At 39.2% G+C, this 23,894-nt stretch overlaps 1 protein-coding gene across 1 annotated transcript in view; it reads left to right on the top strand.

Annotated features, from left to right (window-relative positions):
• Positions 1-23,894, top strand: part of clstn2a (calsyntenin 2a) — a 179,347-nt gene that overhangs the window by 120,312 nt on the left and 35,141 nt on the right. Inside the window, exons 3-8 of the mRNA XM_078264616.1 lie at positions 1,507-1,702; positions 5,402-5,513; positions 6,616-6,712; positions 14,928-15,077; positions 19,828-20,013; positions 20,985-21,242. Coding sequence (XP_078120742.1) covers positions 1,507-1,702; positions 5,402-5,513; positions 6,616-6,712; positions 14,928-15,077; positions 19,828-20,013; positions 20,985-21,242 — 999 coding nt within the window. The remainder of the gene's footprint in view (positions 1-1,506; positions 1,703-5,401; positions 5,514-6,615; positions 6,713-14,927; positions 15,078-19,827; positions 20,014-20,984; positions 21,243-23,894) is intronic.

Raw genomic sequence — 23,894 nt, 5'->3', positions numbered from 1 at the left:
TAATGTTATTTTTCTATGCATACACATCACGTACCACAGCAGTATTGGGGACCTTTTCATCTCGATAACGCCTCAAAGGGGCCAATACCAGGGCCAGGCAACTTGAAAATTGGTTGGGGATCAAACCTTGAAGCCCACTGTGCTTGGCAGCATCATTATTTCACCACGAGGGGGTGTGAAAAGTTGAATCAGGTTAAAAGGAAGCCAGAGAGAAAAAAATAAGCCTTTGCGCATGACAGTGGGATATGAAGACGAGGGGGGCAGAAGTGGAACAAAGCCAGTGGCAAAAGGGAACTTTGTCTTTGTCAGTGGGGTGTGAGCCTGCAAGCAGAATTCCCAGAGCTAGGAAGCTTCTTTGTTTTGCCGCGGTGTACCACTATGTTCTGAGAGATATGAGCCAGCACAGGGTCAGAGCACTGCAGCTTTTTGTTCCCTGTGCAAGGAGATTTCCCAAATCCCTGAAACGAACACTTGTGCTGAGGATAAACTCCACAGATGATTCAAGACTCACAACAAGATCTACACACAGAAACACACCGTGGGCAAACAAAATGCACTCAGTGCGTATGGTGGTGCGCTCTGCGGACACAACAAATTTCATCTTTTGTTGAGCTGGCACAGTTTGACACATATCAGAAATTAGTTTTCTCTTCACTAAACCCCAGGAGCTGTATGCTGCGTTTTTGTGAGCAGTTCATGCTGACAAAGATCTTTGTGTCCAGAAATGGGACTGGAATTGAAAGAAAATGTCAGCAGTGTGTATTGTTAGTTTTTTACTTCATTACCCATGGTTTGATTCTGCCTCAATTATCTGGAAGCAACTGCTGGTTTTGAGAAAATCACAGGGAGAAATAAAGGAAGAAACAAACAAAGCTAAATGAAAAACGCTATTTGCAGCAATGTTGTGAAAGAAAAAAGTGAACGAAAGAAATCCATTTACTGGAAATGTTTCCCATCCTCATGTTTTTGTTAAAGCAGTGTCAGTCTGAAACTACAGTAAGGACTATGTCCCTTACTCTTAGTCTGCACCCAGAACCCTCACGTCTGTCCATTGATGAGCCACATGCTGAGCAACATTTGCAGCCTCCCCTGTTGGGGAGTTGACATGTTAAAGCCTGTTATGTTTCTTCTTTAGAACTCACATGGTTAATTTCGCTTTTTCTCTGGGGTAAACATTCAGGATATTCAAGACGTCCGACTGATGCACACTGTACTGAAGTACTTTCATCCTCAAAATGGTCTAAAAAAAGTGAAACTTCAAAGTGCGTGCACTTTTAATTATAATTCGATGTTTATCTCTTACCCTCTCTCTGACTGTCTAGCTCGCTCTAACTGTTTTTTGTTTGTTTTTCTCAGTTTTAATTTGCTCCTGATTCACTAAATGTCATTGGCATACACAGATTGAAAGTGCTGCCTTCATTTTGGCACAAAAGGAGAATAAACAAGTTTTGGTGACACATTCACAAAACATTACATCATTAATGCATCTTTCCTTTGTCTTTTTAGGGGAGATTTGTGCCTTTAAGATCTACGGTCAGGATGCTCCATTCGAGGCAGTGGTGTTGAATCGCACATCAGGAGAGGGAGTCCTGCGGGCCAGTAGCCCAGTGGACTGTGAGAGCCAGAAAGAGTATACCTTCATTATCCAGGCCTACGACTGTGGGGCCGGGCCCAGCGGGGCCGACTGGAAGAAATCCCACAAGTGAGTCAACCAGTGTCTGTTAATGTGCTGTGTGGGTGTATTTAGTTTAGCCATCAATAAGACAGATCTAGTCAAACATGTTTTTCTTTTGTGTTTTTCTGCCTAAACAATGGCTGATGAAAAGGTGAAATGAAAAACAATTAAGATTGTTTAATGTCATTCCCAAATGTCACATTTTTTTGCGTTCTGTCCTGGTTTACTGGGAGTGACAGACATAGCACATCAGTAGTCATGTTTCCATCAACGCGCATTTTGAAGTATCGCATTAGAAAATGTTGATGGAAACGGCAAAATTCGAAGAAAAAAAAAAACTCCCTCAAATTCGCAAAAAAGTTTTTACACTCGCTTGAGGTGGTTTTTGCCTTTTTTTCGAAAAAGAGTTAATGCGCAAAATGGGAGATGGAAACAGCTTTGCCGAAGAAGTTGTGACGTAGCGAACATGTAACTCACATGACTATAGTCCCGGTATCCATCGGATGGGGGAAGCATCGGGATCTGGGTCCCATCCAGTGCGCCGTACACTTGTGGCACAAGGTGCGTAGTGGAGCTGCCGTGCTCCTGTGTACACAGCGGTGAACGGTTCGTCTCGCTGGCACCAAATATCTCTGCCACAACCCTGTAATCTGCACAGGTGGCCAACTTGTACAACGCTGCCTCTCTCCATTTAGCCAAAGAGCTTAGCATCTAAACTCTTTGATTTAGCATGAACAACCATTCCTAAAGTCAACTTGTGAAGTAACTACGCTTTGTGTAGTCTGGTTTATTCGCTCTAAACCAGTTGATGGAAGCGCTTCTAATTCGCATTTTCTTTTTTTTTCTTTTTTGCAACATTTTAAAAGTTCGCTTAAAATTCGCTTGGAAACATTAGATGGAAACATGACTTATGTTACAGTGTAACACAATTTCATACACTTGCCGTGCAACAAAGTCTTCCTGTCTGAAGCTTAAAATGTTCAATTTATCCAGATGATGTTCTTTTAAATGTTATAACTTTGTATTTTTTTGTACGCAAAAGCTTTACACATTGTGTGGCTTTACCAACACCATTTTTTCTTATGCTGCCTTAAAGCTCAAATATGAAAATTTGCATTTTCAGACCCTGTATTAAAGCTGTCAAATACTGGTAATTATTATTAGTTCTTGATGCTGATCTTGAGCATGATTCACGTGTTAGGCTGTCAATGTAATTCTGATTTAAAGTGGGTGGACAAAGGAACACCATAATGACACAAGAACAAATATTAACTTCAAAGTTACAAAGGCAGCTGCACAATTTAGTCATTAAGTTCTCACAGAGGAAAACTTTCATAACACCAACACAAACAGAAAGAGAGCAGGATATTAGTAACTGCACTAGAAAATACAGCCTTAAAAATGTGTCTATCAGAAAGTTTTAATTAAAATTGAACTCTTTTAATTACAAAACAGCACACTAGTGTGCTGGATTCTGAATCGTGCACCCCTACAAATAAATATTTTAGCAAAATCCCCGTGAGCTAAAACGTTCTGGACGCTCCGGTTTCAACAGTTTTTTCTACTCTCTCTCTGTTACGCAACTCCAAGCCGGTCTTCTATGATTGGTCATCTGCTCCAGGTGGGCAAGACTGGAGTGTTGTTGTTTTTTTCATGCTAACGGCAGTAAAATATGTAATCTTGTCAGCTAATGTTGTTAAATTCTCCCCAAATCTGGGTCACATTACTCCTGAAACATTTCCGGTTATGTAGTATTTGGTTTAAAAGCCTTAATCTGCGATTTCTGACTGTAGAAAATGCTGCTATATTCTATTAGTGTCCATTGCTAACGCCAGATAGCTGTAATCTTGGCGGCCAATGTTGGTCATTTCTCCCCAATTTCGGGTCATGTTACTGCCGGGACATGTCCGGTTGTGCAGTGTTTGGTTTAGAAGCCTTTATTAGTGTTAAAGAGACAGGCACTCCAACAGAGCGTCTCAGACAGAGGGTGAATACGGGTGCAGCAGCCATGGGCAGTATGAGAAAAACAAAGTGTTTTTTGAACATTAAAGCATGTAAACATGTTCTAGTGGAATCACAAAATACAAGTATGAACTTGAAAATGCTATATAATAGGTCCACTTTAAGACCCTGCTAGGTAGAGGACTGGGTTGGACTGTGCAGTGTAAATTGTGTTTTCTGAATTAGTTTGTTGTATGTATGTAGGATCCATATGTATAACCTAGTCCTGCTGTAGCACTTGAGTTACAGTTCTTGGTGTCTATAGATGGAGAAAATACATTCATGGCCCAATACATGACAGCCAGACAAACTAATTTAGGCAAGAATTACATTTACTCTACTCACTCTACAACAAGCCCTCCCTTTAAATTAATGGAGAGCTATGCTAAAATAATTTGAAATAGGCTTTTGTTTTATGTATTACTATCACTGTTTTTAATGCATAAATTGAAGGAATTAACGGATTACATTTCACTGAAATTGTATTTGTATGTTTTCAAGTGACAAATTACCAATTAAACCAATACCAAGTAAAAATACCAATATGTTAATGTTTCTTTTCGGTATTTACTACAAAAATAAACTTTAATATTTTACGCTCACAGATCAAAGTTATGAGGAAAAATTACTTTAATCTATAATAGGATATTGTCTTTGCAGTTTCTACGTTCTCTTCTTTCTTTTTTTATTTTCTCTTTTCCCAAGATCTCCCAGTACGGCAGCAGTGACAGCTGAGACTTGCAGTTCTGCTCTCAGGATATGTCCCCCTAATGGCCCATCAATATAATGTGTGTCCGTATGTGTGTGTGCAGCAGTGCTACGTGAATGAGATTGACGGACGGGCAGAATGGCATGGACAGCATCAAATCAAACCCTCTGGTCCTTCAGTCAGAGACAAGGAGCTGGGAAAATAAGCTGCTGCAGGCTTGGGACTGAAAGGATGAGAAATGTATCAGCTCAGGGATCTGTGATGAATTTCACTAGTGGATGATGAATGACTGTGTGTGTGTGTGTGTGTGTGTGTGTGTGTGTGTGTGTGTGTGTGTGTGTCATTATCTCTGCATGACATTTTAAAAAGGCCTCATTAAGCTAATGTCATTAATTAGCCAGATGTGCTTCTTCAGATACACTGCAAGTAGTTGTCAGAGAAGGTCACCAGTAAAAATAAATTTCATGATGTGATCTGAATTATTGCTTCATTTATATACTTTGGTTGCATAAATGTTATCAGAGTGCATAACAGCAGTCCCTTCCAGCAGGTTGGATTCTGTGTTTATGTGTGTGCTTGCATCAGAAGGAGATAGTGAAGAACCTTGAATAGGAAACAATCTGGCTTTGCAGGATCTGCTGCGGATGAGCCTGTGTCAGTAGACGAGCCTGTTCAATAAAATTTCGATTCACATTAAATAGTAATTGAAACCCATTTCACAAAGAAATACCAATAAACGACACCTTATGTGAGGTATCTTTTAATCAACTCTTCTCAAGCCTGTTTTTCAGGAATACATCTGTTTTCCCTATAAGCATAGGAACTGTTTTCCTCCCACTGTCTTTTAATCATCTCTAATGACTTGAGATTTTAATTTCTCTCCTCTCTCCCCTCCTCCATACATCTCTCTTTTTCCTGTCGTTTACTTTTCTTTTCTCCATCAATCATTTCCACGCCACTTTCTTTGCATCCTTCCCTCCCTGCTCCCTCTTTCTTAATTCCTTCCTTCCTCTCAGAGCGGTGGTTCACATCCAGGTGGATGACGTCAATGAGTTCTGCCCCGTGTTTCGGGAGCCGCTTTACAAGGCATCGGTAACAGAGGGCAAAATCTACGACAGCATTTTGCAGGTATTTATATATTGTATTTTAAAGTTATTAGGGCTGTCAAACGATACATTTTTTTAATCACGATTAATCGCCAAATTTCTATAGTTAATCATGATTAACAAGAATCAAAAGAGAGAGAGAAAGAAAGAAAAGAGAATAAAAATGTGTGAATCTGTCATTATTGCACAATTCCTACAAGTACCTAACCTAACTGAGATGTAACACTAACACTTTGCCTATACAGTACAAAAAAAGGTCCAAAAACAGGATGCCACAGCAGGACATTTGTAACCTTTATGTTTTTCTAATAAGGAATGTAACAATTCTCCTGGACAGAAAAGGGAGTGGACAATGTCCCAAATTGACAAAAACAGTCAAAAAAAAGATACAAACAACACAGTCCTAAAACCCTATGCTGATATACATATAGTGTGCAGTAACTTCTAAATAATTTTGATTACTCACCGACGTCCAGTGATCACAGGTTAATGAGACAGCGTTTGCACTTTGCAGCAGTTCCAGTTGGGCTGCTTTCTCCGTGTCATACAGGCTGTGTATGCGTGAAACTACTGTCCCCCTCGGCAACTTTTTAAAAGTAAACTTTCCATTCAGAATCTTATTGGCATCCATTTCGGCGTCCCGCGCTCGCCATCCACTCAAAACGTAACGTTAGCCTACTACTTCTTTAGCCGGCTCACGAGACCAAACAAGTGTGTGCGGCGTGCCTGTTGTTTTGTTTCCGGTCTAGCTAGATCCGGTGTGGTGTTGTAGTTTTTTTTAACGTTACTAGTTGTTGCAACAGCATGTTAAAAAAACTACAAAGTTTGCCAGGCCATAAAGAACGTTCATCTTGCGATAAAAAAATTGACGCCGTTAAAATGGGTTTGCGTTAACGCCGTTAATAACGCGTTTAACTGACAGCACTAGTTATTATATCATATTATTTAATTAGTTGCATCTTTGTTTTATTGTTAGGATCAACCTGACAGATAACTGTGCAGGTTAAGTTGGTTTAACTATGCCACAAAAGATAATTTGGTTTAAAAATGTGGAATATTGTGACTGCCTATAGTCTTCTTAGTGTTTTTGAAGAACTGGGAGGAAACGTTGTTTCATGTTGCAGGTGGAAGCTTGGGACCAAGACTGTTCCCCCCAGTACAGCCAAATCTGTAACTATGAGATCGTCACTGCAGGGACGCCATTTGCCATTGACCGCAATGGTAAGTGTGTGTGCGTTTTATGTGTGTTTGAGTCTGGCTTGGCTGACAGAGAGACTGGACCATAGTTTTAAACGCTGATGTGATTAGGTGTGAAGTATGTGTCTGAGAGAGAGAGGGTGAAACGAGGATTGCACAGCCAGAGTCAGTGTGCGTGCCTGGAGGCTTTATTCTTGGGAAAACTTTAACACAGTGATGTCACAACTATGCTATAGTATAGGTAGAAAGAGCCACTACAGTGCAGTTACAGTCATTCCCCGGCTGCAGTGATGATGTAGAGACATGACGCCGAGAGTGCAGATGACCAGTCAGAGCAGACTGGGTTTTTTTTGGTAGGTAGGTTTAAAGAGACAGGCACTAAAACGTTAACGTTTCAGACAGAGGGTAACTCTGGTATATTCAGACAGACAGTAGGAGAATTATAATAATGTGTTTTTGAACATGTTCTAGTAGAAACCCAAAATATATTAACTTTAAAATGAGCAAATTATGGGACCTTTTAAATTGTATTACATTAAAGGGCCATTATTCATGTGATACACACAATTGTACAGCAGGTCATCTTTAAGAGTGAACTTTGAAATGCTGCTTTTAAGCCAACAAGGATGAGAAGTCCTGAAAGTGCTCAGAAAAAAATCTAAATCTGCAGCTACTAAATGGACCTTTTGGTGAGATTGTTGTCTCAACTGAAACTAAATATGTGGTGAAGGCTGTTATTTTAAGGATCATTTGCTTTACGTTTGGGTTAAAACTCATTTGAACCGTACTATTTTTCAAATAAACTAATAGCGGTTCTGCTCTTGCCTCACTTGACAAACAAGTATGGTAAATATTTTGATGAAAGCAAAAATCCATTATTTGGCTACATTTCTGAATACTGTATGTTCTTACGATGATCTCAGTCATCTGAACCACGTTTGAACATGAACAGGTCTCTACTAAAAACAGACATGATAGACCTATGCCAAGAGGACTGAATCTAGAGATAAATCGGGGAGCAAACCGTGAATAGAAACCAGCTTTGTGTAAAGAAATAATACTATTGAGGTTGATTATAAGTGTAGGTTTTGTGGTGGAAGTTTTGTTGTTAGCAGCACGAGTGTGGATTTAAAAGAAACACAAGAATTGAAACTAATAAAGACTTACTGAGAATAAAACCAAAGTTTGGTCTTTGAGTATTTATTTACTTTTGCAAAAGCAGAGAAAACAGTTTCACAGGTACTCTCAGCACATCTGAAAGGGTCTTCTGACCAAACCCACAAATCCATACATCTATATAGTAGAAACTCCCTTAAACAACCCCCAGTCAGGTTATCTTTAGCAGCTACACAGAGGAAAAGTCACCATAAACAGTCAAATCCTTTTACAGCCTTTCCCTCTGCTCCTGTTCCCAACTTAGCCTAAACACCAGTGTGGCTTAGGAGGCAGAAAATGAGACAATTCAAATGTTATGGCCTTTCCAACCTTATCTGCTAAAAAGGAGAGACTGGGTTCCGAAAACAAAAATAACTTCAACTAGGCTCAAGGCTTTACGACGCCAGTTGCTTCTCCTTGAAGTCCTAGAGTTTACACAAAATCAAAGAATATAAGAGAACTCTTGTAAAATATATAAGAGAATCTTGTAACATATTAAACTATTATGTTAAAATAAAATTTTGCCATCACAGTTTGTAAGTGCTGGAAGATGAAAAGATTTTATAAATCCACAAACTGCTTTAAAACTACTGCACTGCTCTTCTTTTTATGGATGCACTCCAAACAACCGATAATGTGAATACACTTCTAGGCATACAGAATGAAAAGGAAAAAGCAAGCAGACAGCTGTGGCTGAATCTTCTTTTTTATTGCAATAATTTTGTGATCCGTGAAGTAGCTTTTACATCAGTGCATGTCTCCAAAGTTACTCGAAATAGATTCATCATCAGTTTCGACAGCTTGTTTTTCTTTCTTTGTTCGTTTGTGGCTTAACACCAGCCGTAGTCGACCGGTGTCGAGTCTTTTTCTGAGCATATCATGCCTATATCAAATTTCAGCTTGGGGATTTACACTGCCTTCTTCTAGAGCTTCCACATCCACACTGTGGTGATCTGAGTGCAGCTTAATCCAAACTGAAGTGAGACCCGAGGGATTTGTGTGTGTATATGTGTGATTTGAATTCTACCAATAGATGACAGAAGAGCACATCACTTTCTCAACTGTGCCTCTTTCTTTCTCTCTCAGGGTCATATTTATTATTTTGTCTCACAGGGCTGCCATCTCTCTTGCCTTGACCCTGACACTTACGCAAATCGTGAAGCTGTGTGAAATGTTTTCAGTGTGTCAGTCTCCAACATGCCTGTTAATATGCAGGAGAAGCTGTGCAGAATAATGAATCAAAATGACACGATTGATGTGCACATAAGCATGCGGGTTGTGTGCTTATTTTACAACTGTCTGATGCTGGTTGCACGCAATGTAACCAGCGGATCTGCTGTTTGTAATTGTGGCACGACATCATCACTGCAGATAGAGACTGCAGATGGAACGGACACCTGCTGCATTAAAATTGCTGTAATAACAATTGACTTAAGTACACATATTACCTATAGAAAATATCAAAAAAGCATCATAAACCAGCAAACACAATTCATTGAGTTAGCGGTTTCAACTTTTTAAGTGAAATCAGGGTGAGTAATCAGCATCATTTAGGCTAGGGGTAGTCTATATCCACGACCTTCCACTTTCGGGATTGTTCAGGTGCCGCCGGAAATTCCGCCGGATGTCCCTCATTTCTGCTTTCTTTGTTTTGGCATTTTAAACTCTGGTGGATTTCTGAGGACTATGGTTAACTGCTCCTCAGATCTCTGCAGGGTAAATCCAGAAAGCTAGCTAGACTATCTGTTGCACGACTAAAACAACTTTTGAACGTACACATGTTCCACCAAAACAAGTTCCTTCCCGAGGCTATTTTGAGGAGGCGCTGTTGCTCCGTGCGGCCCAAGACGATTGTGATTGGTTTCAAGAAATGCCAATAAACCAGAGCATCCCGGATTTCTATGTGGACTAGCCAGAGGCTCCTCCGCGGCGCTGTAGAAGAAGGTCTGGCAATGCGAAACTATGCTAGGGGTGGGACAAAATATTGATACGTCCTTCTTCATGTGATGCAACAATCGATACGCTGGCGCCAAATATCGATATTTTAATTAATAAAATAAGATGCTTTAAATAGATTTCCCTGCTCCCAGCGAGGTGGCGCTCCACACATGAATGAGGGAAAGTTGAACATAAGTTAAAGCTATAGTGCGTAGTTTCTGTCGCCCCCATGAGGAATTCTAAGCAATGACAACAAAACTGTCAGCGCCGTCCACATGATACAGCCTTCAGTGATCGTAGTGATTTTGTAGTCATAGGTAGACCGATTTTGTGATATATCATTATAGGATTGTCTAGCAATATATTGATTATCGCAGAATTGCTGTATGGTGATATTATCGGTATTGTAAGCCGTGTATCGTGTATTGTATCGTGAGGTACCCTGTGATTCCCACATCACAATTCAGGCTATGATGTCTGGAGTTTGGCAAGTATCTGATATATATATATATATATATATATATATATATATATATATATATATATATATATATATATATATATATGCTGATCAGACTTAATTATTCACATGGTCATGACCATGATCTTTGATTTGGCTTTTTATCTATACATGCTTTAAAACTGAATTTGGCTGCTGATTGTTTCAACAAAATTCCTAGGGGTTGAGGAGTGGTGAGCCCAGATGCCTGCGGTGGGTAATGTCACAGGAGGCCTACTCATGAAATGCATCCACTTCACAGAGACCGAATCTCACTCCAAACTTAATTGAAAAGTTGGCAGCCCACATCTCATTGCTTTTTGAGTTTAAACTCCTGGTCTTTTTCTCACTGTATTTTACAATAGTCTGGCTCATTTGATGTGGTCTCCTCCCAGGCACAATAATATCGTCTGTGAGAAATTCCAAGACACAGGGCATTGTTTACACCTACTTTATAGGTAATTTTGTGCACTAAGGGAAAGTGCAAGATAAAATATAGAAGTAAATGGGCTGTACTGCAGTATGTGTCAATGATTCAAGTCAATTGAAACAAAAACAGACAGTGAATTAAGAATGGATCAATTCAGAAACACAACCTTTGTTTAAAAAAGGAAATGTAGTCAACCAGGGGTCAGATGTGGTTGTTTGTACAGTGGCTACAGTCAAATTGAGCTCCAATAAACATTTCTTTGCTATGATTTGATTATTGGGTAGGATGAGGGGAGGCTGACTCTGTGTTTGTGTCGGTGATGCTTGGTGCTAAGGTGTGGTTACACACAAGGCATGGTTTTTCTTGTGTAACAAAGGGACTACAACTGCATTTCCTTGTGCAACCCCATTTTGTACAATGACAACAAATGAACCTTGAAGATATACTGTAAGTTAACTTTGCTTACATCCAAATTAGGTTAAAATCAGCGTTATACAATATATGCAGGGTTGATCATATTGGTAAAATACGATAATTTAGCTTTTTATTCTCTTAGATTGCTGACATTAATGTAATTGCAACCGAGTTTTCTGGCCGTGTAGACACACCTGCAGTTCAGGATGCGAGATTCATTCTCGCACATCCTCTGCATATTTACCACAAGGAGCGTAAAGTGAGCAGCTCATGTTTTTGGAACACAATTTAACGAATACATTGTTAGGATAGAGTGACTACTGCTAACCCAGATAGACTTCATTAGCTGCATTTTTGTTTCCACGTTTCTGTTTTAAGTTTTTGTGAATTAAGAAAATGTTTGTATGTTTATATCGCCAGTACCAGTAACCAGTGTTCTCTGATGCCATGAGTGAGATGTCTCACTGTAGACGAAAATTCATCAGGGTGCTATTGCAAACTTTAGAAATATCTCTTCGAAGCCACGTAGGTTCTTATGCAACTGTTTTCACAAGCTGAGTAATCCAAGTGGATGCCATACTGTGGATCCCCAGACAGGATGATGTTAGATAGATATTGCCTGTTAACCAAGAAGAGTAAACTGTCTTTTTAAAATTGAAATATCACCTTACTTGCTGTTGAAAAAGTGGCGTGTGATTGATATGCAGCACCTTAACTGTTACTGTTGTTCACACCAGCTGCGGATCTAATAGCCACTGTAGAAGATGTTTAAAGGTACTGTCTGCCTCGAACCTGCTCACCTTTCTTCCTCTGACATTTCAAGATCAGCTCTTCTCGTTTCTGTACTGCTGTGCTCTGAACTGATTTCTTCCGTGCTCACAGCACCCCCTCTCCTCTGGCCTCCCCTCTCTTTTTATCTCTTCTGCTCTCCTCTCCTCTGCTTTCCGACAGCAATCAGACTGACAGTCTGTTTCATACAGCCAAGCCTCCAGATGCAAACAACAAAAATAACTTCAGATGTTCTCATATGTCCAGAAAATGACAGATGCGAAAAATTGTTGACAAACTTAAGAATATAACACTGTTTTGAAGCCAGCTGTTTGTCTTGAGGAACATCTGTATGATCCATCTCATCAACTGGAACAGACATGAGTCCTGTTTTCTGTCTGCGTTGATGCTCTTCGAGATGTACTGTACAGCATTAGTTGCAGCCAGCAGCTCACTCTGTAGTGATATTTTACAACACACAGCAATAAAGACTCTCAAGAACCTCACTGCTGCATTGTTAACATTAAGCTCAGTCACTTAAACATACTGTAGGATGGTTGCAACCAGTCTTCCTGGGGTGTAATCCCTAGTAAAACAATGTAGCCCCTATTTTTTTTTCCTGCTTGCTGGTCTCCTCAAAACATGTTAAACTAAACACTTTTACAGTTTTCACAACTGTGTATATTGGACTGTAAAAATGGACTGTAATTTTATATAGCGCTTTTTTAGTCTTAACAACTATTCAAAGTGCTTTAACATAGTAGAGGAACCATTCGCCATTCACACACATTCATACACTGGTGGCCGAGGCTGCCATAAAAGGTGCCACCGGCTCATCAGATAAACATTCACACACGTTTACACTCCGTTGGCGCAGCATCAGAAGCAATTCGAGGTTCAGTATCTTTCCCAAGGACACTTCCACATGAAACTGCAGGGCCAGGGATTGAACTGCCAACCATCCGATTGGTAGGCTCTACCACCTGAGCCACAGCCGCTATATACGTACTATAATCATACTGCAGTTTGACAAAACAGTAAACCAACATATCTCTGGCTAGAACTTAATCTTTAAACACAAATTGAAACACAGCCTGACATTATCCGTTGTATATATTCACTTTAATCAGAGAAATGCAAAATATTACACTACTATTAAAGTTGTTAATGAATCAGTTACTGCAATTGTTTGTCTTTTAGAAAACTGCACTGTAGTCTCTCTCTCTCTCTCTTCTGTCTCTCTGTTTGTTTGTGTGTTTCTTTTGACAAATATCCAACCATGAGCTTGGTGGCCACAGTCGAGTAGACCTCAGTTCACCTGGGGCCGCTCTCATGAAGCAAGATTAGTGGGTTACTGTACCTGTCATTTTTTTGTCTGCTGTTTCGGTTCTTTACATATTTGAAATAAACACTTTCATTCAATCAATCAATCAATCAATCAAACTTGGGCACTGGGTTCAAGTGGTCACATAAAACGAACATGTAGTACATATAGTATTAAATGCAAAATCTGTAAACAGCATAAAAACGAACTAATCAGCTCTATGGAAGAATTGAGTGTCTGCCCCTTCAGGATCTCAATATGGACAAAGGTTTGGCTTTCACAATAACTTTCTGTGATGCTGGAAAACACTGATTCTGTGATGTGGCTGTAAACACAGTTTCCTTAGTAATCCTCTTGGCTTCAGCAGCAGAAACAGTTATGATGCTCTAATTGCTCAAGGGGACTCTATTTATTGTTGCATTTTTTTCACAAGACCACAAAAATTACATGCAAAAATAAAAACAAACATTAAAAAAATAATACAGCCCTTAGATGATAGGACAGTCATACAAGTGATGGACAAGGGCAAGGACTAATGCAGCGTTCATAGACATCGGAAAAACATTTTTCCGTGTGAAAACATCATTCACGTCCCTTCCTGTGGGAATCAGAGGTGGGAAACTCGGGTTAGATTTTGCTAACCGAGTTTCCCAGTTGGTGACACGTTGTTGACAACTGACGTTTGATGTAGGCATCTTTGGTTCACTGAACATATTTCAATGACAAACCCATACATATTGTGGACAAATGCCTCTGCCAAGAAACATACACAGACATAACATGTTTCAAATTATTGAAGGATAGGCCCATGTATCCGTGTCCTTTCCCATTCGTTGTCCAAACAAACACCTGTCCATGTGCTGTTTCTATGCTCGTATAAGAAAACGGCAGCAAATCTTTTGTTATTGTGGCCTCCATGTTTTCACACACCTGATGCTCTAGGCTACGGCCAACCGTTGGTGGCAGTCATGCAACAAGTTGTTATGCCAAACGCCAATATAACAGAAGAAGAAGAAGAAGAACACGCATCCTGGCCATGTGAACGCTGGCAGTCGGAAAAACAATGTAATCACAGGGGCGGTCCCTGTTATTCCCAGGTGGCATGAACGCAGCAAAAAACCATAACAGAGCAGAGAGATATTAAGGAAGTAATAAAACATCAATATTTAATTTGAAATAATATTTTTCCTTTTAGGTACAGTTTGAGGCACACAATTCATTCATACACATAAAAGCAATCTAAAAATACAAATTCACAAGGGTTAATAGTAGTGGCCAATCCGTAGCTGGCCAACAATATTCAAAATCAATGTGAATACATTACTGCAATATTAAACCTCCATTAAAGTTAGCCAGCTCGGGGTTGCACTCTTGGCCAACAGTAACCTCAGTACATAATCTCGTCTCTCTGCCTGTAGCATCTCCTCTATCACACTCTTCTTCTTTGTTCACCGTTACCCTGGCGACAGGTGAAGGCAATCCATCATTGTAATTTTAAATTGACTGTTTACAGAGAGGCTTAGATATTCAAATGCAAGAAAATGTATGTATTTTTTTCATGGAGCGGTTTCTTTAATGCAAAGTCAATTTCAGTTATTGCTCAGTGGAAAGTGTTTCTTGCTTTATTATTGTCATGAAAGTATAACAGTTTTTTTTTCTTTCTCAATGAATAATCCTAATGATATTTCCTCTTTGTTTTTGTGTCCTTTAGGTAACATCAGAAACACAGAGCGGCTGAGCTATGATAAGCAGCAGAGCTACAAGATTATGGTGACAGCCTTTGATTGTGGTCAGAAGAGGGCAAAGGAGGATGTGGCTGTGCATATTGATGTCAAGCCTGTCTGCAAACCTGGATGGCAAGGTCAGAGATAAAGAAACAGCCACTAAAATGCCTTAAAGCTTCTTTATATTAATAAACGTCTGTTACATTCAAGCCATTGCCAAATGAGTTGCTACAAAGCTAATTGAGACTATCGGCTCCACACAACTCTCTCTGTGTTTCTCAGTATGACTGTGTTTTAAAAATGGTGCAGTCCGCCGACTTTCGCACGCAGAAACTCGAGTGAAGAGAATTACCTCTTCTGAATAGTCCTTGTTTTTTTTTCCCTCCTTGGCTACAAGTAACTGTGTGGAGGAGGGGTGGGGGTGGTGCGCGATCACAGAAGGCTTGTCTCATGTGGATGCACTGACAGTGTGGTTGTCATTACTTAGAATCCCTCTGGGGGAGACAGAAACTACGCACTATAGCTTTAATTTACCTTGTAATAATTGACAAAAATATACTTATCACTATGCCGGTATAAAGTTCACTGACATATAGTTTAAATGTTCTTAACTGTAAAGCAGTTATATCAAAATTTAAACAGACGGTGCAGGTTTTTAGCATATCCTTTCCCTTCGAGGGAATTCTATCTCATTTTAAGATGAATGTCTCTCGAGGAAATCAAAAGACCTGACAGAAATCTCCAGAGGGAAAGTTGACTGGAGTGTGTGTGTTTTTTTTCCCTCATCCTTTAACATGGTAGCAGCTTGGCATTCAAACCAACTCGTCTCCCCCGCTGCTTCACCTGTCAGCATTGACAGCATCTGGGAAGTCAGCCTCACACAGGAACGAAAGAGGAAGCCAGAGAAAGATAAGAGGGGAAAGGAAGAAGAGCCCAAATGAACAGGCAACTCATGGGAGGAAAGGGAGAAATAAACTTGTAGTGAAGGAGAGAGGTGATGATTAGTCGGCATCAAAAAAAAAAAGAAAAATCATAGTTGGTTAGTTAATGAAACCCCGTTCTGCTGCAAAGCTGTGGCTTTATTATCTGAAAGCACATGATTCTTAGACATCAGAGTAAGTAGTGTTAAAATCCATGATTTAAGATCCATGAGGATCCACCAGATCCCCTTAACGGTTTCATTAAAGATATATGATATAAATATGAAGCCATTCATGATTATTATTATTATTATTATTATTATTATTATTATTATATAGTAGTGGGAAAGGGGTAGGATTAAATAAGCTTCTGCTTCTTCCTATTTATTTCCGAACATGTTAATTTAATATTGTTTATTTGTGTAATAGTTGTTCTTTTAGCTTTCATGTTTGAAATAAATTCATTCGTTCATTTATTCATGCATTCATTCCCATCATATCATTACTAAGCTCCAAGAGAAAGTAAGACAAGGATGATACAAAACAACTAGTTTATTGATGAACCAAAGTGTTCTTCTTTTTTTTTTTAAGAGTGCCACAAAAAAAAGAGATATACGGTGTTGCTTAGTTAGATACATTTGTTTGCTTTAAAAATGACAAAAATGCTGTTGTGATTTAAAGAAATTGATTTCACCTTCTCCTCAGCCATTATTTTCATCCATCTCAACACCTTAAAGATCACTCTCACCATGACATTCACCATAGTTGTTGCATTCGTTGCATCCATTTTTAGATAAAATAGTGAGTTTTAGAGTAGATCAGACTTATCAACAAAGGTCAACAAAGGTCCATATACTTTATTTCCCATGGACATGGTATATGTTGGTATGGTATATGTTTGTCAGCTATCCTAAAGATTCTTGCTAACTCGCATGCTGGATGTCTCGCTCCATGTCTGATGGCATCATATAGTTGTGTGCTATGATAAGACAAGATCATTTAAAATAGAAAATCACATGTGGCAAGGCCTAATGTCACAGACAAGATTCCTTAGTGCAAGGAGAGCACTTACTGAAAATGGCGTGAATGCCATTGAGGGAAATGTCAGAGCACATCACAGAGGAATGGAGGTGCAGAGAGAGACAGTCAGTACAGTGTTGAGAAAGTTGGGTAACACTTTACTTGAAGGTATCTACATAAGAGTGACATGACACTGTCATGAACACATGACACAGTCATGACACATGAACCCTAACCCTAACCATGACTTGTTTATGTTTATGACACATTCATGACAGTGTCATGTCACGCTTATGTAGATACCTTCAAGTAAAGTGTAACCGAAAGTTGTCTGAAATGGCATTTGACTTCATGTAAATGTCATTGTCATGTACAGCAGAGCTCTGAGGGCCCATTGATGTTAGCACAATAGGCCTAAAAAAGGAGACAATATACAATATTTTTTTGCATTCACTCGGTATTATACCCTGCTAACATCCTCATCAGTGTAATCCTGTTGTAAAACCATTGTACTACGATTCACCATGGCAACAATCACAAACAAATCGGTCGGCATACTTTACCCCTTTTGGAACTGGAAATACTCATGCGCACATAAAGCGAGTTTGAACATATATTTTGTTAAAAAAAATCCTGCTGGCGAAAAAGTTAGCTACTACTAATCCCATTCTGAGGTTGCAGCACCATGTCATTAACAGAATTATAATTTATAATCATTTATTTCTTTTTAATGGCTCTCGCTGGTTTGTGTCCAGGGAACACTACAAAAACGTTTTAAACGTTTCCGAGCGAGGCAAACTTGTCTGACGGCTCTGCATACAGTGGCTTTTCTAATATGCTCCACATCACCAACGTCGTAAATAAAACTGCCATTTGCAAAAAAACACAATGCGACACAAATAATCTGCTGGGATGTAAGGGCATGTCCACGATGGGTGACGTTAGTGATATGAGGACGGATAAGGTATCTGGCCTACATATGATAATACATCTAGTCGGGGCCTCAACATCATCTCCCGACGTATGTTTAACTCCCTGCGAAGTAAGACAGCGGGATCGTCGACAAAAGGACATGCCATGTTCGAGGAAAAAAAAAATGTTTTATAGTCTGCCTAACATAGTTAATTAACAAAACCTGTTTTTTTTATTCATGCAGATAACAAACTGCGCTAAAATGCATCTGATACAGACTGAATGAATGAATGAGGAGGAATGAAAAGCGCTGTGTCAGAGGGAGGAGGTTTGTTGAAGAAAACCTGTGTAGTATATGAACATTCTATAACTTTCTATAAACTTTGACTTAAGATTTGGTTGGGTTGGTCGCCTCTCCGAGCTCCTGCAGGAGTTTGTTAAATTGATGCTGAATCTTTGATTGTAATAAACCTTTACATAACCGAGATCAGTGTCAGCGGATCCCTCTTCATACAGCATCACAGCATTACTATTAAAGACAACACCTGCTCCCGACCAGGTTAGGTTCACAGACTCAGTTACCATAGTAACTGCCTCTGAGGTTAAGTTACCTCTCTTTTTTGAAATGGGCTGGAGTTACCCCTCTTTCTCAGGTTTAAATAACCTCCCTTTCTGAAACGGAAAACCCAGAGTTTCCCTCATCTCAGGGTTAACAAACTCAGAGTTTTCACTAAACCTGCTTTCTCTAACGGGCCCCTGTACACAATCATGCTTGTGAATCCCTTTCACCACCGTGTTTCAGAGATTCTGGTACATTGAGGATAGATAAAACACCTGGGTAATGATATTGTAACACCTGGCAACAGGACTGACAGTTATAAGATGGTCAGCAACAAGGCCTGTTACTTGCCCTTCCAGTCTCCTTTTGACTTGGCACAGGGCAAGAATTCACTGGAAAAAACCCAAGCCTGGGTGTTTGCCTGTCATTTTTTAAAGACCCCCATGCTCATTATGAAACCAACTACAGTAGAACATTTCCTACATTTCGGTGGACAGCTCTACAAACAACAAGGTTAGCAACAAGAGGTATGTAGGTCAGACAGTGAACAGTGTTTAAAGATATAAATAGGCTAAAATTGATTTAAAAGTTTATTACTTGGAATACAAGTGCACATACATATTACATACTATGATTAACTGAGTTACTGTTGCTCTGACAGCTTCCCTTGTTCTCTGAATTTTAAAATACAAAAATCTTGCAGAACATAAAATGTGAGGCTAATACGAAATCTTTTTTTCAAAATGTAACCTCACAATGAGATATTAAACAAATGCCAGAACCAGCTCCACACACAGTATCACCCAGAGGCTGATCTAAATTGAAGTATTGTGATTCAAAGTGAACGGTTAGTGGTGAACCTGTAGTTGTTTTAGAGAAGACAAATGTCAAAAACTGAGGAAGGATTGGACAAAGACAGCCCTTCCCTTCAACAAATTGCTAGCGACTACTGTTTCTTGAAATATGTGAGGCAGAGTACAAAGTGTGGTGTACAATTGAGAGAGACAGGTCAAACAGAACAGAACTCACGAGTGACTAAAAATAGTCCATGTTGTTGTCACACCACAGTGAAACCACAACCAACATGGTACTGATGCTTAGACATCCCAGTGTGTTTTTGTATGATCAAGTTAGTAGAAGTGCTACATACCCTGCGATAAGGGCAACTTAAGTGAAATGTTCAAATGGACTAACAGGAATATGAGATCTCATCCCAGCTATCTAATTTCTGAGAGGTGAGACTACTATGGACCTCATCAGGTGTCATTTCACTTACAGTAACAATGTAACACAACATAATGCGTACTTTTATTTCTTAAGTAATATGAAAAATTATTTCATTCAAATGAGTAGAAAAAACAACCATTGTTTAACTATGTGATAGCAGGTTGCCTCTAATTGCAACATGTAACACCACTGACATGACTAAATGAACTTACTCTTTAAAAACTACTAAACACATGTTGACCCTTAAAGGTTGGAACAAACGGGTGGACTATGAACCAGGGACTGGTAGCAGGCAGCTGTTTCCCAAGATGCACTTGGAAACGTGTGGAGGTCCCCTGTCTGGCGTGAAGGCAATGGTAGAGCTACAGACCAATCACATCGGGAAGGGCTGCGATCGGGAAACATACTCGGAGAACTCTCTGCAAAAACTCTGTGGTAAGTAGAGAGAAAGGAAAGGTGAGAAAAAGAAATGAGTTGAAGTTCCATTAACTGCTTTGTTGAAATAGTGAGGTGCTATATAGGAGTTGGGGACGATGAGAGAGCAAAGGGTAGTAATAATAATGACGGACCAGGAACAATTTAATCACACATGACATATGACATCTTAGACTCTGCAGTATATTAATATACCAATTTACGGTGTGCCCTTTTAATCCTGGAGATTATTTTTAAATAATTGTTTTATTCAAAGTAAAATTTGTGGCGTGTTTTTTTTTTTTTTGCTTCCCAAGGCTAGTTTGCACTGCAAAACAGTATACAGCACTGTCTATTACAATGTACAAACCCAATATTCCTGGTGAGAAATTAAAATGTATTTGAGAAAGAAAGGAAAAATTGTGTTGTGCACAATGATCATTTTCAACATTTCTTTCTTGTTGACACTTTCTTACACCTCATAATTATGTGAACTTATCTAAAATAAATAAATAAAGACTCCATTTGAAATGTGTCAATATGTCAGTTCACCCAATCAGGGGATTTACAGATGTCAGATTAGACTTTTTCTTGTATTTCAATGATTTGCTCTCAAAATGTGTTCAGTTGCCATATTGTCACTGTATCTACAGTAGGGCCCACACAAATCGTATTTCGATTTGGGTACAGGGTAATCTACATGTTGGCAAATGTAAGTTTCATGTATTCAGTTAGTAACTAACCATGGTTATGTGACATGAGCCGCAACAAATGGCATACAGTAATAGCAGATTACAATAGGTATCATCACCATTTCTTTGTTTAATCCAGAATTCTGACATGCACTAACATTAGGTCATGAACTGATGTATGCTGACTTCTGGTATTTAGAGAATAAAATAGTAAAAAGAAAGTTGTGGGGAAGCAGTTTCTCTGCAGGTTCTCTGTGCAGCCGTGTTGACAGTGTTGTATCGTCTGATTGGCACATCCAGGTGCAGCATCTGGCAGCACCGACCTCCTTCCTGCCCCCAGCTCTTCCTCCAACTGGACGGCGCCTCTGCTGACTGACAGTGGCCGCGACAGCGACCTTATCTACAGATTTGACGGACATCAGGCTGCTAATGTTCCAGATCACGTGGTCCCTCAAAACCTGACAGACCAGTTCACCATAGCAACATGGATGAAACACGGGCCCAGTCCAGGACTCCGAGCTGAGAAGGAAACCTTACTGTGTAACTCTGACAAGACTGGTGAGGAAACAATTTCACACGTGCTCACTGTTAAGAACGACATTTCCACCATCTAACATGTAAGAGTGTGAACATTTGACCAACTTGGACAGAAAGTTGTCATTGAGTTTACATTAAAGGTGCAGTAGGTAAGACTTATAAAACTAACTTTCTGTCGTATTTGCTGAAACTGACCCTATGTTCCAGTAGAACTACATGAAGCAGGTAATAAAAAATAAAAAAAATCCGGCTCCTCTGGCACCACCTACAGCCTGTAGTGTGATTTGCAAAAATCCACCGCTCCCTGTTCAGATGCACCAATCAGGGCCAGGGGGGGTGTCTAACTGCGTGTCAGTCGCTGCTCATGCACAAGCATTCATTCTCCCTTGTGGGGGGAGGGGATTAGGAGACCGTTTGGGCTTTAGCAGAAAGGGGGGGAGGGACTGAGAAGTTGTTGATGTTCAAATTCTTTGGCAAAGTCCTGGATCTTCACAATCCTACCTACGGCACCTTTAATATTCCTATATTTCAGAAACATTTCTGCTCTACTTTAGGAGTCCCACTGGTCCTACTTGATTCTTACATCCCTTTCACTGAAACATTTTTCACTTTGATTTTCTAGTGTCCATTGCATTAGAAACATACTATGAACATAACATGATCAAAAACATCCTTTCAAAAAATTACAAGACAATTGGGCTAAGACTGAAGCCCACAATGACAAATGCCCTTTGAAACTTTAAACTTTTCTCCCACTGCATATCTGAACTAAGCTGCCTGAACCGTGTAATTAAGCAAGCCATCTGCACATTGCACGCTCTCGCAATGGTCTCACAGATGGCGTATTAGCTTACGAAATGTGTAGTCTGATCTTGTAATGCAAAAATGCAGAGTGGTTTGTGTTAAACCATCAGAATCTCATAAACCCTTTTTTTCATTTGCAACTTTTTAGCTTAAGGATGTAAATGGTACCAGGAGGCTCAGTGTGAGGGCCAGATCACCAATACTGTGTGAACAAAATGTATTGCAACTCACCATTCGTCTGGCTGAGACTGGTGACATCAAAGATGGGCGATAGGGACACAATAACTGTTGATGTTATTAAAGCATTACATCTTGATGGCAACATGGCAGTATAATTACTACATTATCAGAAGGTAAAAACGTATACGTATAAACGCAAAGCTGCTTTTATTTCACTAACAATTCTTTATTTTATTGAAAAATATTTGTATTCAAGAGTTCACACTGTCAGATTTTAGCAAAATTAAATGTACTGTAGAGACAATAAATAATAATATTGAACTACAAAATTCCGCAAGAAATGTTTACAGTGTGCCTACTACTTGGTGCACATCCCAATAACGCTGACTTAAGTGTGAGAGAGACAATGCAATGGTCATCATCACCACAGGTATATCGTTAATAGAATTATTAACGGCTGTGCTGAGCTACCTTTACTCTGCTGTTTGACATGTCCTGCAAAGAAAGGACAACATGGCCTATAGTAAAGAGTCTCCATGATAGGAGGAGGGTGGGAGGGTGTGTGTGTGTGTGTGTGTGTGTGTGTGTGTGTGAGCTATATATATATATATATATATATATATATATATATATATATATATATATATATATATATATATATATATATATATAAGCTTCTAACAACGTGTGTGAATTGTTGGACCAGCAAAAAGAACTTTGCTTGGACAACAGGAACAAAGCTTCACAACTTGTGTACAGATCATAGTTGATTCATCAAACAGGAGAATTGATCATCTGTCAAAGCCAGTCTATAATCTCAAGGTGAGTCTAGAAATGACTCAAAGGGAATTTGACGATTTTAAAATCTCATGTACCATTACAGCATTGTCTATATTAATGATTTGTCTAATGTCCAAAAAATATTTTCTCCAATAATATTGGCAGGTGACACAACCCTAGTTCTCTTATTTAAATTATATATATATATATATTACATTGGTATTATTATATAGGAGGGTTAGTTATCTTCAAACGGTCTCCTTAGTTCTTATTACTGTACAGTCTAATATATCTCTGTCTTTAATATTGTAATACAGTTTGGATGAGTACTTTTCCTACTACTCTCAACAAATGTTTGGTCCTCCGGAAAAACATTTTTTAGGATTGCAACCTGATCAGTCACACATCTCATCTGCTCCTCTATTTGAAAAACTCCAGATTCTTATATTATAATATTTATGACATTATAAATGACAATATTTTATTCATGAGATACTTTCAGGTGAAGGCAGTATTCCGAAACTTCATCAATCTTCAGATCTTCATCCTCCTAAATTTCTCACCTGCAGAGGTCAATTTCTTTGTAAGATTTAGGGGAGCCAAATTATTCAATTCAATTTTATTTATAGTGTCAAATCATAACAGGAGTTATCTCAGGACACTTTACAGAGAGAGTAGATCTAGACCACACTCTATAATTTACAAAGACCCAACAATTCCCCCCAGGAGCAAGCATTTAGTACAACAGGGGCGAGGACAAACTTCCTTTTTACAGGCAGAAACCTCGGACAGACCCTGACTCTTGGTGGGCGGCAATCTTTATGACTAAATTATGGAATGGATTTTCCCACCTGGCAAAAAGCTGTTCCTCTACAAAATGATACAAAAGATGCTTAAAAGACCATTTAA

Source organism: Sander vitreus, chromosome 12 (assembly GCF_031162955.1).
Source record: "Sander vitreus isolate 19-12246 chromosome 12, sanVit1, whole genome shotgun sequence".
NCBI lineage: Eukaryota > Metazoa > Chordata > Actinopteri > Perciformes > Percidae > Sander > Sander vitreus.
Note: the sequence above shows the minus strand (reverse complement) of the source record. Positions and strands in the feature narration are given on the sequence as shown.